The 15,991-nt window shown below is 41.7% G+C and overlaps 1 protein-coding gene and 1 pseudogene across 9 annotated transcripts in view; one reads left to right on the top strand and one right to left on the bottom strand.

Annotated features, from left to right (window-relative positions):
* CPEB3 (cytoplasmic polyadenylation element binding protein 3) overlaps positions 1-15,991 on the bottom strand; it is a 253,522-nt gene that overhangs the window by 58,121 nt on the left and 179,410 nt on the right. For all 9 annotated transcript variants that reach the window (XM_009214970.4, XM_009214972.3, XM_009214967.4 and 6 more), the window contains one exon: positions 6,729-6,847. In XM_009214970.4, the coding sequence (XP_009213234.3) occupies positions 6,729-6,847 (119 nt within the window). The remainder of the gene's footprint in view (positions 1-6,728; positions 6,848-15,991) is intronic.
* LOC116269430 lies at positions 12,743-13,251 on the top strand (annotated as a pseudogene).

The raw sequence follows: 15,991 nt of genomic DNA, 5'->3' as shown, positions 1-15,991 counted from the left end.
CTAATTTTTTTTTTTTTTTTGTATTTTTAGTAGAGATGGGGTTTCACTGTGTTAGCCAGGATGGTCTCAATCTCCTGACCTTATAATCCGCCCGCCTCGGCCTCCCAAAGTGCTGGGATTACAGATGTGAGCCACCACACCCAGCTGGAAATGCAACATTTTTTAGACCTCCCTGGGAAAAAAATACAGCTTCCAAAGATTCGAGCACTAAGAAACTCTGGACCAATTTGCAGATTCAGAGACCCAGGGCAAAAAAATCAAATGTATAATGAATAGGAGATACTTCTCTCACTTTGGAAAAGAAATTCCTTCTTTGAAGAAATTCCTATGATGGAAGGTGTCCAAACCATGATTTCTTTCTTTTCTTTTCTTTTTTTAGAGACAGGGTCTCACTGTTGCCTATGCTGGGGTGCACTGGTGTGATCACAGCTCACTGCAGCCTCGAACTCCTGACCTCAAGCAATCCTCCTGTCTCAGCCTCCCAAAATGCTGAGATTACAGGCAAGAGCCACCGTGCCCAGCCCCAAACCATAATTTAGACCAAGAATTCAAGAAACAAATAAATAAATCAAGATAAGAAATGCTAAAGATTTCCAAGGTGGGATATGACACACATGCTGATATGGCTTAGCTGTGAATTCTAAGATGGACATACAAAACCAGATTTGAATGGACCAAGATAAAATTGTAGTTATGTGTTAGGAGGTACCAAGCAAAGAATGAAATACCTTTAGTAAACACATCACAAATGAAGGACTGAGGCAATCAATCAAGGTGCTCTATAACTTAGTCTCTATCTATTTTGCTCAGTTTAATTCTCTCTATTCCCGTTCATATATTTGTGCTCCATCTAACCAACCTAAATATTCTCCATTCATGTCACACCATTTCCCATTTCTATGTTCATGTTTTTACCTTTCTCTGAAATTTCTATTCCCTATACTTCCACCCTTCTCTTGGCCAACTCCACATTCTCCTCATCCTTCAAGCCTAATTCAAATGACACTTCATCCAGGAAGTTTTCTTTCATCATTCTAGGTATAGATGAACTCTCCAAAGTACATAATATGTATCTTATTCTTTTGCTTTGTCTTTGTTACTTCGGTAAATATTTGAGAACCTTTTATGTGTTAGGTTCTATAGACACTGTGTATTTATATACTTGTTTTGTGGGGTTTTTTTGTTTTTTTTGTTTTTTTGAGACTGAGTCCTGCTCTGTCTCCCAGGCTGGAGTGCAGCAGCCCAATCTCAGCTCACTGCAACCTCTGCCTCCTGGGTTCAAGCGATTCTCCTGCCACAGCCCACCAGTAGCTGGGATTACAGGCATCTGCCACCATGCCTGACTAATTTGTGTATTTTTAATTTAATTTAATTAATTTATTTATTTATTTATTTTTGAGATAGAGTCTCCCTCTGCTGCCCAGGCTGGAGTGCGATGGTGCAATGTCGGCTCACTGCAACCTCTGCCTCCTGGGTTCAAGCGATTCTTGTGCCTCAGCCTCCCGAGTAGCTAGAATTAGAGGCGCCCACCACCACGCCTGGCTAAGTTTTGTATTTTTAACAGAGACAGGGTTTCACCATGTTGGCCAGGCTGGTCTCGAACTCCTGACCTCAAGTGATCCACCCACCTCAGCCTCCCAAAGTTCTGGGATTACAGGCATGAGCCACTGCACCCAGCCTATACTTATGGACACAAGATTTTATATCAACTTATAGTATGTTCTGATTCATAGTAACCAGTACTGTGCCTTGACCACAGCAGGTACTCAAACACGGTCTGAAGGAAGGCACACCATTTTAAAAAGATGGCTCTAGATGGGGCTGGAGATAGCTACAATAATAGGTAACATTCACGATACATGATGTGGTGATCAGGGAAGGATTCATGAAAGAGATGGCATTTGTGAGGAGTCTTGAAATAAGGGTAGGAATTAGAAATTGAGATGGGAGGCCGGGCACAGTGGCACACGCCTGTAATCCTAGCACTTTGGGAGTCCAAGGTGGGTAGATCACCTGAGATGAGGAGTTCGAGACCAGCCTGGCCAACATGGTGAAACCCAGTCTCTACTAAAAGTATAAAACTTAGCCAGGTGTGGTGACACATGCCTGTAATCCCAGCTACCTGAGGCAGGTGAATCACTTGAACCCAGAAGGTGGAGGCTGCAGCGTGCTGAGACTGCACCACTGCACCCAGCCCAGGGTCAGAGCAAGACTCCCCACCCCAAAAAGAAAAAGAAAAAGAAAAAGAAAGAGAGAGACAGAGGAAAGAAAGAAAGAAAGAAAGAAAAGAAAGAAAGAAAGAAAGAAAGAAAGAAAGAAAGAAAGAAAGAAAGAAAGAAAGAGAGAGAGAGAGAGAGAGAGAGAGAAAGAAAGAAAAGAAGGAAAGAAGGAAAGAAGGAAAGAAAGAAAGAAAGAAGGAAAGAAAGAAAGAAAGAAAGAAAGAAAGAGAAAGAGAGAGAGAGAAAGAAAGAGAAGGAAAGAAAGAGAAAGAGAAGGAAAGAAAGAGAAAGAGAGAAAGAAATCAAGATGAGAGCACAGATATTTCCGTTTGGTTAAAATATGGGGTTCAGACGGAAAGCAGAAAAAGGCAAAGTTGGAAAAAAATTGAAGCCAGACTGGGAAGGTCTTAAATAGCTGGGAAAAGGATCTGGACTGCTTTTGTAACTAAAGAGGAATGACTGAAAAGTGCTACAAATCCCACTGATATATAAACAGGGGGAGGAAGCACCAGAATGATAGACAGATGGGACAGAATTAAAAACTGAAGAATTAAATTGGACTTTATTTCCAGATTCCTTATTCTTATCCTTATCCTTATTCTTATTCCTTATTCTTTTCAATTTTTGTTTTTCAAGTTTTAAGTGGATGACCACATTACCTGAGCAATAACATAAAGAATGGATCCCCACATAAACATACTTTAGTTTGGTAATATGGTTATTAAATTTATAGCAAAATCATTCTGTCGTGTTTCAGGATATAGAGAAACTGTGATCGTGCTATAAATAAATCATAAGGAACAGGAAGCAGGAAACTCCTCTGATACTCCTTTTAAGGTGTTTGCTATCCCACATCTCCGGCCAACATGTTCGAGAATCTTAAATAGTTCCTTCCCCACCTTCTTTTCAAGATTACTCTTTTTCAGCCCCTATCTCTGATAGACCTTCTAGGTCCCTTGCTCTATTAGCTTGCTGTCTGGAACCTTCAGGTTCAATCTATTAATATACTCAAAAAGTAGTCACTCTGATGAGAGGGACCACTGTGAACAATGTCTGCCTGCTTCACTGGAATCCTTGGACACAGCTGCACATGGACACAGCTGTCTTCTCATATGCCTGGGATACCTGAACTATGAAACTCCTCTTACTGGAGAAAGAAAAAAAATCATAGATCTAGAAGCTCCTCAATATCTCTTCTTGCTCTTGCCAATTTGTCTTCCCATTCTTTGGAACTGAGGAAGTCAATTAATCAGGCCATAAATACAGTTCCTTCTGCAATCTTTCAGGACCAGAACTATGCACAGAACAGTCTGAGTTGAGTCATTTAACAAAAGGTAGTCACTGACCAAAAATATCTCCCTAACACAACCTGAAATCCACAAATTTGGAATTCATTTGAGTTAAAAAAACAAGCATGATCCTGGACAAGATAGGTGAAAGGAGACCTCGCTACCAGGTTCTGCATTAGAAAAACAATCTGATTAATCTGTTCCAAAGGGAATAGGAGTTTGAGGGGAAACGATGAGAAAGAAAGACAAAGGGTAGAAAATCTGCAAGGTCATTTTGGAACATGGTGTATTTCCAAGAAGAAATCCAGGGAGAGTCAGAAAGAACAAAACAACAGAATGAGGGCACTGGGATCCTGAAAGGTAGAAAATAAAGGCTAGCCAAGCCAAAAGCTGGGAGCAAGGAAGCGCCATGGCTCAAAAAAAGTTTGGTGAATGAGCTCCAAAGTGTGACTTTGCCTTGAGCTACTGCCAAGGTCCTCATTTACTTCCAAAGGTTCAACACAGTTCTTGCTTTTTTTCCCCTCATGGGAGCATGCACAATGAGGTGGAATGTACCAGAACCTAGGTAGGGATGTATGAATAAATGAGGCGGGGGGGGGGGGGGCAGATGTGGAGCTAAAACCAAGAAAGAGAAGGTTTCAAAAATAAAGCCAAAAGAGTGGAACCCAAAGTAGGATCCAGTTCATTAAAATTGCAGGTGTTTGGGGACTTTTAAGTTTCCTATCCTAAGTTTTACTCAAACTGTTTATGCTGGAAATTCTGAATATGCCTGGGTCAAAGAAATGTGTGATTGGTAGTCACCATTAAGAATTCACCAAGCTACAATAAAACTGCTGCACTTGAGCTCAGAAAATGAAAACTGTAATAAGGCAGAATTTGCCAAAACACAAACAGTGAAAGTTAGTTTCCCCATAAACATTTCCAAAACAGATAATTCTACTAATTATTTTCAAAAGTCCTTCAATCCAAGGGTAATACATGTGTTTCGAGTGAAAACACTCAAGAGTAATGGCATTGCCACTACAACACCTCCGTCTGACCCCTACTGCTGCTCACTCCCTGCTCAAGAGACATCCTGTCCAGCTGAAGGCTTGTCCCACAAGGCATGTTATTCTCCTTCCCTACAGAGCCAGTGACATGATTCTTCCAAGGTATATAAACTCTGTGTGCTCATCTCTAGCTTCTTAACCTATATGGACATAACTACCTCAATGTGTACTACTATCCCTCTGCCTTTTTATGTAGAAAAATATATTTCTAATCCTCTCCTATAGCGTGTGACCTTAAACCTTCCTAGCTCACTCCAGCTTCTCTCCAACTGACATGCCAGTAGCAGAGGCTCTCTGGAGGTTGAGAATTTGCCTCTCAGATATCTGACCCTACCAAACTGGGTACAGATTTTTTTTTTTTGAGACGGAGTCTTGCTCTGTCGCCCAGGTTGGAGTGCAGTGACGCGATCTTGGCTCACTGCAACCTCCGCCTCCCAGGTTCAAGCAATTCTACTGCCTCAGCCTCTCAAGTAGCTGGGATTACAGGCACGTGCCACCACCCTCAGCTATTTTTTTTGTATTTTTAGTAGAGACCGGTTTTCACCGTGTTAGCCAGGATGGTCTCGATCTCCTGACCTCATGATCCGCCCACCTCGGCCTCCCAAAGTGCTGGGATTACAGGCATGAGCCACCGCACCTGGCCGGGTACAGATTTTTGTGTGTGTGTGGAGAGGGGCTTGTTTCTTCTTTGGGTACAGACTTTCTAAACTCATACCACTCCAAAATTTGGCAACAGCCCCCCAGATTTGAAAATTACAGTCACACTTTTATACTGGCTAAAATCCTTGCCTCTTTTTCCACATCATTTGCTTACTCTCCAATGAATATTCTCAATATCCCCATTCTTTAGTAGTTCTCTCTTCTGCTTTAAGTGCGGCACTCTCCCCTTTATATGTGGCCAAGTCCCAATATCATTTTTTAGCAAACAGTCGCAAACCCTGTTCAAGATGTCATCATCCTTCTCAACAGATATTGCCATGTAAGTGAGTTCTAATCTTGCTCTACTGAATCCTATGTAGGACTGATAACATTAGCCAGTTAAATTTTTACAAGTATCTGGCCTCTACCAAATGCTTTCATATTCATTTTCCTCTTATCTGAGCCTCTCAACAACCCAGGGAAGAATGATTCTTTTTCCCATTTTCCAGGTGAGGAAACCACAGTTCAGCAAGGATTAGATGATTTATTCAAAGCCAAGCAGATATTTAAATGCAAGAGTCAACATTCAAACTTCTATATTCAATCCAACTATTTCCCCATGCACATTTCTGAAAATAAACCTAGCTGCTAAGTAGGCCCCACACTTCTGGTGCTAGTCATACAGAGGCCGCTGCAAGCCCTCTGGTATATATAGCTCTGGTCTCTTGCACACCCTGGGTCATATTTTTGCTCTATTTGCCACACCTAGCACCAAGCCTTGACACACAAACTCACCTCACCCCATCCCTGCCAACTTCCCAGAGATCCCTACTTCTGTCAAATAAACAAAGTTCTTTTATTCTGCTCTGAACATGATCTTGCCCCTTCTTCACTGATATCTCTTCTGCCAGAGAAAGGACACAATCTTCCTCCCTTATCCAGTGACTTACTCACTTATACTCTGGCTCAGAAGCCACAAACTGTTAACCACAAACTCTGTATTATGGTTTTAGCTCCACGTTATCTGCCCTTCCCCTCTCCTGCTCTGTTGAAACTATCCATTTTAGAGTGTAAGCTCCTGACCCAGAAGGCTCTATTTAACTAGCTGTGGGTACCACCCAGCACAATGCCTTGCATTCAGAGGCACACAAACATCAACAATTATGACCTTTTTCAAAAATAAATAACTCCTGTCCTTGATCTGAAATAATGACGGAAACCAGCTGCCAAAACCGCTAAGAGCATTATTTACCTCAATTCAGAATTTCTGAATAGGAATTAGCTTAAAATAGCTGTAAGTGAAAGACAAGGACATATTTGTTTACACACAGTCCCAAAGGTATAAAATGAAATACTGAGTAATTTATTATTAGTTTCCCATCACCAACGAAAGTCCAACTCTACTGCATAGCAAGGCCAAGCTGGGTAAGAGGATCCTAGTTACCAGCATTTCCATTATCAGAAGGAGGAGGTCAGCTATTCCAGTCGCTTATGTGCTCTGGAAAAGCAACAGCTGGCCATGTCTTACTTACTGGCTTATCCTTGATGGTGGGGCTTGACACACACAGGTACAGTTTCCCATCTTCTTCCAGGCAGGCATCTATCAAAGCTTGTACTGAGCTTTCCTCCTGGAACAGCAGAAAGGCATAGCCTTGGGGAGAGCAAAAACAAAAGGGAGAATCAGTACATTAAACTCAAAGTACCAATTGCAAACTATCTGTTGTTTCATTTTGGCAAATTTTACTAAATCGAAAAAGTTCAAGTGGGACAAAGGGACTTTGTCCAGGAACTAAGTTAGGTGCTCACTGATATTATCTTAATTTTTATAATTACTCACAGGAGCAAGTTTAGAACACATCTACGGAATTTCCACTAAATACATCTGGTTGTCCTTAATGAGGGCATGTGGACTCACCATTAGCCTTAGCCACAACTAACAAGTACTCAGGAAACAAGCACCACCTGCTTTCCAATTTCTACCAAGCTCTAGGCTGGCCACATGCCACAGGGATAAACCTTGAAAATATTATGCTAAGTGAAAGAAGCCAGACAAAATATGTCCAGAACCAGCAAATCTATCAAGACAAAAAATAGGTTAATGGCTGCCTAGGACGGGGAGGCTGGAGGGAATAGGCACTGAGTTTCTTTTTGGGATGATACATTTTCTAAAATTGATTGTGGTGATCATTGCACAACTCTGTAAACATGCTGAAAACCACTGACATGCACATGTCACATTGGTGAGTTGTATGGTATGTGAATGATATTTCAACAAAGCTTTTTTTTTAAAAAAAAGCTAGAGCTTTTCTACCTAGAGCTTGGTAGAAATTGGAAAGTAGGAGGTGCCTGTTTCCTGGCTACTTGTTAGTTGTGGCTAAGGCCAATGGTGAGTCCACCTGCCCTCATTGTTTTTAAAAAGCTTTGTTACAAACACACACACAAAAAAAGCTTCATGAAAAGTTTTTAAAAAGGCCAACAATAAGCTGGTGTGCTTTTGCATGCTATTTCTGATGATGGTGCTCTGTTTCTCTAAGGGATGCCCTCTTGGCAGAGTACAGTAGGTCTAGAAAAATGGATACTAGCTGCAGGGTTTCCATAGACACAGCCAGTTTTGTTCAGTTTAATTTCGTAAGATTTACCAAGTAACTGACGCAAGTGGGACATATCCATGTTTTATGAGAATACTAAAATGAGCAAGACCAGGTTTCTCTTTTTTTTTTTTTTTTTTTTGAGATGGAGTCTTGCTCTGTCACTCAATCTCAGTGCAGTGGCGCAATCTCTGTGGTATGATCTTCGCTCACTGCAACTTCTGCCTCCCGGGTTCAAGCGATTCTCAGGTCTCAGCCACCCAAGTAGCTGGGATTACAGGTGCCCGCCACCATATCTGTCTAATTTTTGTATTTTTAGTAGAGACAGGGTTTCACCATGTTGTCCAGGCTGGTCTCACACTCCTGACCTCAAGTGATCCACCACGCCTGGCCCCAGGTTCCTCTTGTAAAGAAACTTACGAAGTAGATGAAACATTTAGACAATTAACTACTCACTACAAAGCTGAGGGAGATAAGTGGGGGAAAATGTGTCACTGAAATCCTAAGGAGCAAAGGCCCAACTTGGGAGAATCAGCAAAGACTTTAAAGAGAGCAACAGATATTCAAGGGCCCACCTGTGGCACTCATGGCCACACTGGCATTCATAAATGACAACTGAGCAAAGGCCCATCATGAACCAGTCTAAGCTTTCAACTTCTCTACAACCCTGCTAGCTTTGCTAAATCTCTCAGCTGTCATTCCTTCTGCTACTAACCTCAAAGGAACCATCATCAATAGTGTTCTCCTCTGGTACACTGCATATCAGAAGCATGTAAATGGCAGAGAAGGATAAGAATCCCCACATACAGAAGATTCTCACACATCAGAGGTGTTTAACTCATAATCAACTGGCTAAGAAGCAAAACTCTCTGGAGTCCTGGGCAACATGTAGTGACAGTGGCAATGGATAACGGCTATTCATTTTTAGTCTTTTCTCCAACTGCCCACCTACTACACAGAGCATCCAAGCAAATACAGCAGAAAAATAGACCAGCCACTCCCCAGTATAGCAGGCAGAAACTAACACACAGGAGAAGGCACCAAACTGAATGGGCAGCCATGTAGTTGCAAGAGAGAGACTGCCAAGGCTTTAGGACCCAGAGCTGTTTTCTGGGCTTTAGTCTCATGCTGCATAGGTCAGAAGATTCTGCTGGTGGCTAGTCAGGAAAAATAAAACCTGATTGCAAAACTAGAAAAGATAAAAAATACATCATTTCTTCATATCCTCTTTTGCAAACAGTATTGAACTATCATCAGGTGCCAGGGAATCTTAAAAATTCAGTATTTTCACTTAATATGAGAACATTAATTCTACTTGCTAAAGATAATATTAGAAATAAGAGGGTTAAATAGTCCAAATATCACAAAGAGGAGGTCTCAGCAGGTTCTTTAAAACCTCCTGTCTTACCAGGTTAAATACTGGTACAGATATCTACAAAGATTGTAAGCATATTGAATATCCTGCAGTCAGAGTACCCATCTATGTATATACTGTATTATGTACACATCAAAAAGGCCTGGTGATAGGGCATGCCCAGTGAGTTGGGGCTTTCTCTTATTCCTTGCCTCAAGAAGGCCTCCAGGCTGACTCCATCTTTCCTGCACATCACTGCCCACCCTCTGCAATCTTCCACATCAAATCCAGTTTTGCATTGACCTTGGGCATCCAAAGAAAGGGCGGTTGTCTCCCTACAGCAGCTGAGTAGCTCCCACAAAAGCATGCAGATTTTCACTTAGGCCCATCTCACAGCCATAAAATATCTACACTGGCAGTAGATAGAGTAAAAACAACTGGGAGTCACAAGTAAAAGCCTGCTACAAATACTATTATCAAAAGAAATATCTACAAACAATTTTTCCTTTCCCAGGAAATGGTCCATAACAGTTTACCAACTTCTTCAGGATGGCTCTTTTACTATAAATAATACTGTGTCAAAACAATTATCTTTACTCTGAGGTCACCAAGCTGCCATTCTCTGCAACGGCAATATTCTCTCAGCACTGCAGATAACAGATATGGCTGAACTCCCCCCAACCCCCAAAATCTGGGCTGTAGTCCAACAATTTCTTTCAACTCTACTTCCCACTTTAGGCCTTCCAACCAAAACAAAATTCACCAGAAACACCCAAAATCACTCTTGAAAACAACTTTATGATATCTTCACCTGCTAAAACACCTTCTGATACTTCAAGTTCAAGCAAACCCAGATGACAACAGAAATCAGAGGATTTTTAAAAATCAGGAAGAATCTTTCAAACACATTTCCCTTTTGATCTTCAGAAATTTAAAGTCAAAGTAAACGAAGTAGAAAAAGATCCCTTCAAGAATAACAAGATCAATGTGAGGCAGAAATTCATTCAATGATTTACTAAAAGGTAAATTGTAAATGGTACTATGAAAAGCGTTCTGGACTAGGAGACAGAAGGTCTGAATTTGGGTACAAGTCCTAACATTTACTAGCTGTGTGATAATAACAGCTAATAGCTAACATTTGTTGAGATTTACTGTGTACCAGATACTGTTCTAAGTTAACTCATTTCATCTTCACACACACCCTATGCAGTAGGCCCTATTTTGAATTCTGCTTCATATTTAAGGAAATTACACAGAGTGATTAAGGGACTTGTTCAAGATCACCCAGTAAGTGGTAGAACCATGAACTTGAATATTAACATTTCTGAATCTTGGCTCTCTTCTCTGTCAAATGAAGAAACCAAATATTTGTCCCAATTACCGTACAGAGATGTAGGTTGTAAGATAGCGTATACAAACGTATTTCATAAACTAGGGAGTTATGTGAGCATTGATTTTTCTTTTACTGCATTTTCAATTATTTCTGTAATAGATAAAATTAAAGTTTTTGCATATGGTCTCATTATAAACATTAGAATTCAAATTAATAATATGCACTTTCTATTTTGCATTTGCAAGCATTTGGTGAATAAAGAGAAGTAACCTAGATACTGAAGAAAAGCCCTAAAGTTACTTGAATGACAGGCTGAATATTACTGCAAACAAACAGTGGATGACTGAATATCTGCTTTCATACATGATTAGCCATTTCCCCCACGAGAATGTCAGATGTAGTATTATTTTCTGATTTTAATACATTTTTAAAGTAAAAGCCAATTATGCCTATAAATAGAGCTTCTCTATTAGTTTGAAAGGTATTAAAAAAAAAAAAAAAACTTGGCCAAAAAATTATCAACTTCCTCTGTTCTCTCTTGCCCTCTGACCCAGTAACAGATAATATCATTATAAAACTCTTCCAGTTTCAGAAATGGTAACCTGAGGAGTATGTGGGGGCTTCAGTGATGTGGTGAGCTATGAGAGGCCCTCAGCTCCAAGCCCAGTCTATGAAGGCAGATGGCTCTGGAGGGAACAGGAGCAGTTCCTAGTCACTGTCACCAACACAACCCTGGGTTACAGGTAGAATGGATGGCCGAAAATTCCTTGCTTTCCCACTGATGCCAGACAGGTTGGGGAAGAAGGGTAGAACACTGAGGGATTTTTTTTCAACAATCCTAAATTGACGAATGCAATTTTCTGGGAGAAAAAGGAACACCAAGGTTTGGGGAGGAACTTAATTAGGATAATTCCATTTCATTGACCAGGTGTGTGAAGTGTAAATTTAATTAAAATTTTTTTTTCTTTTTGTTTATTTGAGACAGGGTCTCACTCTGTCACCCAGGCTGGAGTGCAGTGGTGCGATCTTGGCTCACTGCAACCTCCGCCTCCCAGGTTCAAGCAATTCTCTGCCTCAGCCTCCCGAGTAGCTGGGATTACAGGTGCCTACCACCATACCTGGATAATTTTTGTATTTTTAGTAGAGACAGGGTTTCACCATCTTGGCCAGGCTGGTGTGGAACTCCTGACCTCATGATTCACCCGCCTCGTCCTCCCAAAGTGCTGGGATTACAGGCATAAGCCACCACGCCTGGCCGATTTTTTTCTTTTAATACCCGAGAACACATTAAGTATAACAATCTCTAAAACATTCTTGGCTACCTTTCAAAAACAAAGGTTCCTGATCTCTTAAATACCTAATTTTTCATGTTACAATTTTTTAATACTTGATCCCTAGTACAAATTATCAACAGCTCTACTACCACAACTATCAAGTACCAAATGCTCACAATGTTCTAGGCACTTTGCTAATAAATATTTTACATGTTAGCTCATTTTATCTTCACAGTAACTCTATGAGGTAAATACAGTTGTTATTATTACCATTTTACAGATGAGGAAAATGAAGCTCGGAGAGGTTAAGGGAATTCTCAGATTAAAACCTAGGAATGAAATCTGGAATTAAACCAGATCAGTTTCCAGAGCCCATTAATTTATGCCATCTTATCCAAAAATGGCAAGATAAACTTTTCAATATCCCTAATAAAGAACTTGCCTTTAAAATGTCCTTGTGACAGTGACCATTTGACAGTTTTTTTTGTTTCGAGACGGAGTTTTGCTCTTGTTGCCCAGGCTGGAGTGCAATGGCGCGATCTCGGCTCACTGCAACCTCTGCCTCCTGGGTTCAGATGACTCTCCTGCCTCAGCCTCCCAAGTAGCTGGGGTTATAGGCGTGCACCACCACACCCGGCTAATTTTTGCATTTTTAGTAGAGATGGGGTTTCACCATGTTGGTCAGGCTGGTGTCAAACTCCTGACCTAAGGTGATCCACTAGCCCCGGCCTCCCAAAGTGCTGGGATTACAGGTGTGAGCCACTGTGCCCGGTCTGACATTGTTTTAATAGCAGTAAGTGGTCACCCTGTGCTTTAGTCCTATAATTTAAGGCCTATGTACATATAATTGCTCCAAAGCCCATAAAAGCTATATTAAAGAATATTCTATAAAACAATGGGCATGGACTCTTCCAATGATATAAAAGACAAAAAGCCTAGGAAACTGTCTAAATTAAAGGAGATTAAAGAGATATAACAACTAAATGTGGAACCCAAGATGGCTGCACTCTTGCTGAGACATGTTGGTCGACATTGCCTCCGAGCCCACTTTAGCCTTCAGTTCTGTATCAGAAATGCTGTTCCTTTGGGAACCACGGCCAAAGAAGAGATGGAGCGGTTCTGGAATAAGAACACAGGTTTAAACCGTCCTGTATCTCCCCGCGTCACTATCTACAGTTGGTTCTTCCCATGGCGATGGCCATCTGCCACCATAGCACTGGTACTACTTTGAGTGCAGGAGCCTCTCTTTTTGGCATGTCGGCCCTGTTACTCCCTGGGAACTTTGAGTTTTATTTGGAGCTCGTGAAGTCCCTGTGTCTGGGGCCAGCACTGATCCACACAGCTAAGTTTGCACTCGTCTTCCCTCTCATGTATCATACCTGGAATGGGGTCTGAAACTTGATGTGGGACCTAGGAAAAGGCCTGAAGATTCCCCAGCTATACCAGTCTGGAGTGGTTGTCCTGGTTCTTACTGTATTGTCCTCTGTAGGGCTGGCACCCATATGAAGAATGGAGGTTCCCAGCATCATCTTCTTACGCATTACTACATTCACCCATCTTTCTGTTTGTCACTCTTATCTCCAGCCTGGGAAAAGTTCTCCTTATTTGTTTAGATCCTTTGCGCTTTCAGATCCCCTTGGAGCAGTAGAGTACCTTGTAGACCACAATAGTGGAAAAGGGTCTAGTTTTCTCCTTGTTTCTAAAGATGGGGTGGCTGCAAAAACTTTTTTGCCCACAGCTTGCCTACTCCTGGGACTAGAAGCAGTTATTCTCTTTCCATATTGGACTTTGATTTGTGCTGAGGGTCAGCTTTTGGCTCCTTCTTCCTGAAACAGTGGAAACAATATCAGCTCTGGGGACTGGGGATGAGGCTTTGGGCCCCACTGCCTGTGGGCTGCTGGCTTAAAGGACGGTTCTGTTCATTGGTGAGAGCCCAGGCCATTAACACCTATGCAGTGTTATTGAAAGAAGAGAGATGAGGGTGGAGGGGAATTAGTCTATCCCAGCTAGAGGGAGATAAAGAGGGCTAGTTAGTTCTTGGAGCGGCTGCTTTGAGGAGGAAATATATATATAGCTTCTGACACAAGAGGAAGATCCAGAAAATTACAAAAAATCCAGCTAATTTTTTGTATTTTTAGTAGAGACGGGGTTTCACCGTGTTAGCCAGGATGGTCTTGATCTCCTGACCTAGTGATCCGCCCACCTCGGCCTCCCAAAGTGCTGGGATTACAGGCATGAGCCGCTGTGCCCGGCCTAGCAATTTGTTTTTTTTTTTAAATCCAAGATCCACTCGAAGAGATACAACAACTTGCATTTAGTTTTTTTTTTTTTTTAAATGAGTATTTTAATTTAGTTTCAGAAAAAAAATGGTACATGACTTGGATGAGAAAGCATAAAATTAAAAGGGTTTTCTGGATATGTAAGAAAAAGAAATAACCTTTAGTATGTTCAATGATTAGTATGTTTCACCATGTTGGCCAGACTGGTCTCAAACTCCTGACCTCAGGTGATCCACCTGCCTCAGCCTCCCAAAGTGCTGGGATTACAGGCGTGAGCCACTGTGCCCGGCCTACAACTTACTCTTTTTTTTTTTTTTTTTAGATGGAGTCTCACGTGCTGTCACCCAGGCTGGAGTGCAGTGGCACAATCTCGGCTCACCGCAACCTCCACCTCCAGGGTTCAAGCGATTCTCCTGCCTCAGCCTCCCCAGTAGCTGGGACTACAGGTGCGTGCCACCACACCCAGCTAATTTTTTGTATTTTTAGTAGAGACGAGGTTTCACCATGTTGGCCAGGATGTTCTTAATCTCTTGACCTCGTGATCCACCCGCCTTGGCCTCCCAAAGTGCTGGGATTACAGGCGTGACCCACCACGTCCGGCCTACAACCTACTCTTAAATGGCTATTGGGAATGGTTCAGTTCAAACAAGCACCTGACCAAGGAAACTGAGACCAGACTGGGGTGTGGGAGAGAACTGGTCAAACTAGTTGGGTAATTTTATTATTATTGAGCATTACATTTAAATCACAGGCAAGAATGCTAAGATTACTTAACACCTAATAAGCCTAAGTATTATATTGGTGCTTACACGCACTGCCTCACAATCTTTTATACATAGAGAGAGAGAGGGAGGGAGAGAGAGAGAAAGAGAAAGAGAGCGCGAGCGAACATGCACGCACAAATGTGGCAAAATGCTAACAATTGGTGAATCTAGAAGAAAGCTACATAGGTGTTCACTGTAATATTTTAGAGCTTTTTCTTGTAGGTTTGACGTTTTTCAAAATAAAAATTTGTTGGAAAAAAAGTACAAGGTCTCCTATTCTAAAAAGAGGTGTATAGTTGTTTTTTTTTTTTTTTTTAAAGAATCAACAGTTCTTAAAATCAATAATACTATTAGTGATGTATTTGTTTCAAGTACCAACTACAAATGGAAAAAAAAAAAATCAGCTTGTGTTGCTGTGCCCAGAACCACTGTAGCATTCATAAAATGGCAGACCAAGGAATGGCTGGTTTCAGATTGAGACCAACCCTAGAAGGAAAGGTCCATGACCTGGACAGAGAGGCAACTCTCTCCTCTCACAAAATCAGGCTTCCTATTACCAGTGACCTTCCTAGAGAAACCTAGAGGGCACTGCTCTAGCCAGAGCTGCCTGAGTTCAGACTTTTTTTGGCACAGGCAGTCTGTCCTGAACATTCTCCCTGACCTTGGCTTTCAGGTCAGAGGACTTACCTGGTTTGCCTCAGGAGACTTTTTTTGGATTCAATTCAAGGGTACCAAAAACATTTAGGAGGTGCCAGGTTTGATGCTAAGTACTGAGGTTGCAAAGATGAACAAGCCAAAGAAGAACCCTCACCCAGAAAAGGTCAGACTGTAAATAACTAATAAGCAACATTAAAAGTGTTATGTTGGAGGTATGTCCTACAGGACACTGGGGAGGAAAAAAGGGAGCAGATTTGTCCAAATATCAGGGAACATCAAAGAGCAAAGGCCATATCTGAGCCGGCAACCGATTACTTTTCCAGAAAGTAAGGGCATTCCAAGTTCAGGAAGGTGCACAGGCCAAGGCATGGAAAGGCCAAAGGGTCGGCTCACTTGGAGAACAGTGAGCAGAGTTCATTATAGGATTGAGAGTGGTGGGTGGGAAGAGTTGAAGCAGCTCATCAATCCCTGCCTGCAGCGGAGAGCATTCACTGTAGGTCTCTGAACTGGATCTCTTATTCATTTTCCTCTCCAATGAGGATACCT

The sequence above is a fragment of the Papio anubis genome, chromosome 11, assembly GCF_008728515.1.
Source record: "Papio anubis isolate 15944 chromosome 11, Panubis1.0, whole genome shotgun sequence".
NCBI lineage: Eukaryota > Metazoa > Chordata > Mammalia > Primates > Cercopithecidae > Papio > Papio anubis.
The sequence above is the reverse complement of the archived record's forward strand: the minus strand, read 5'-3'. Positions and strand labels throughout refer to the sequence as shown.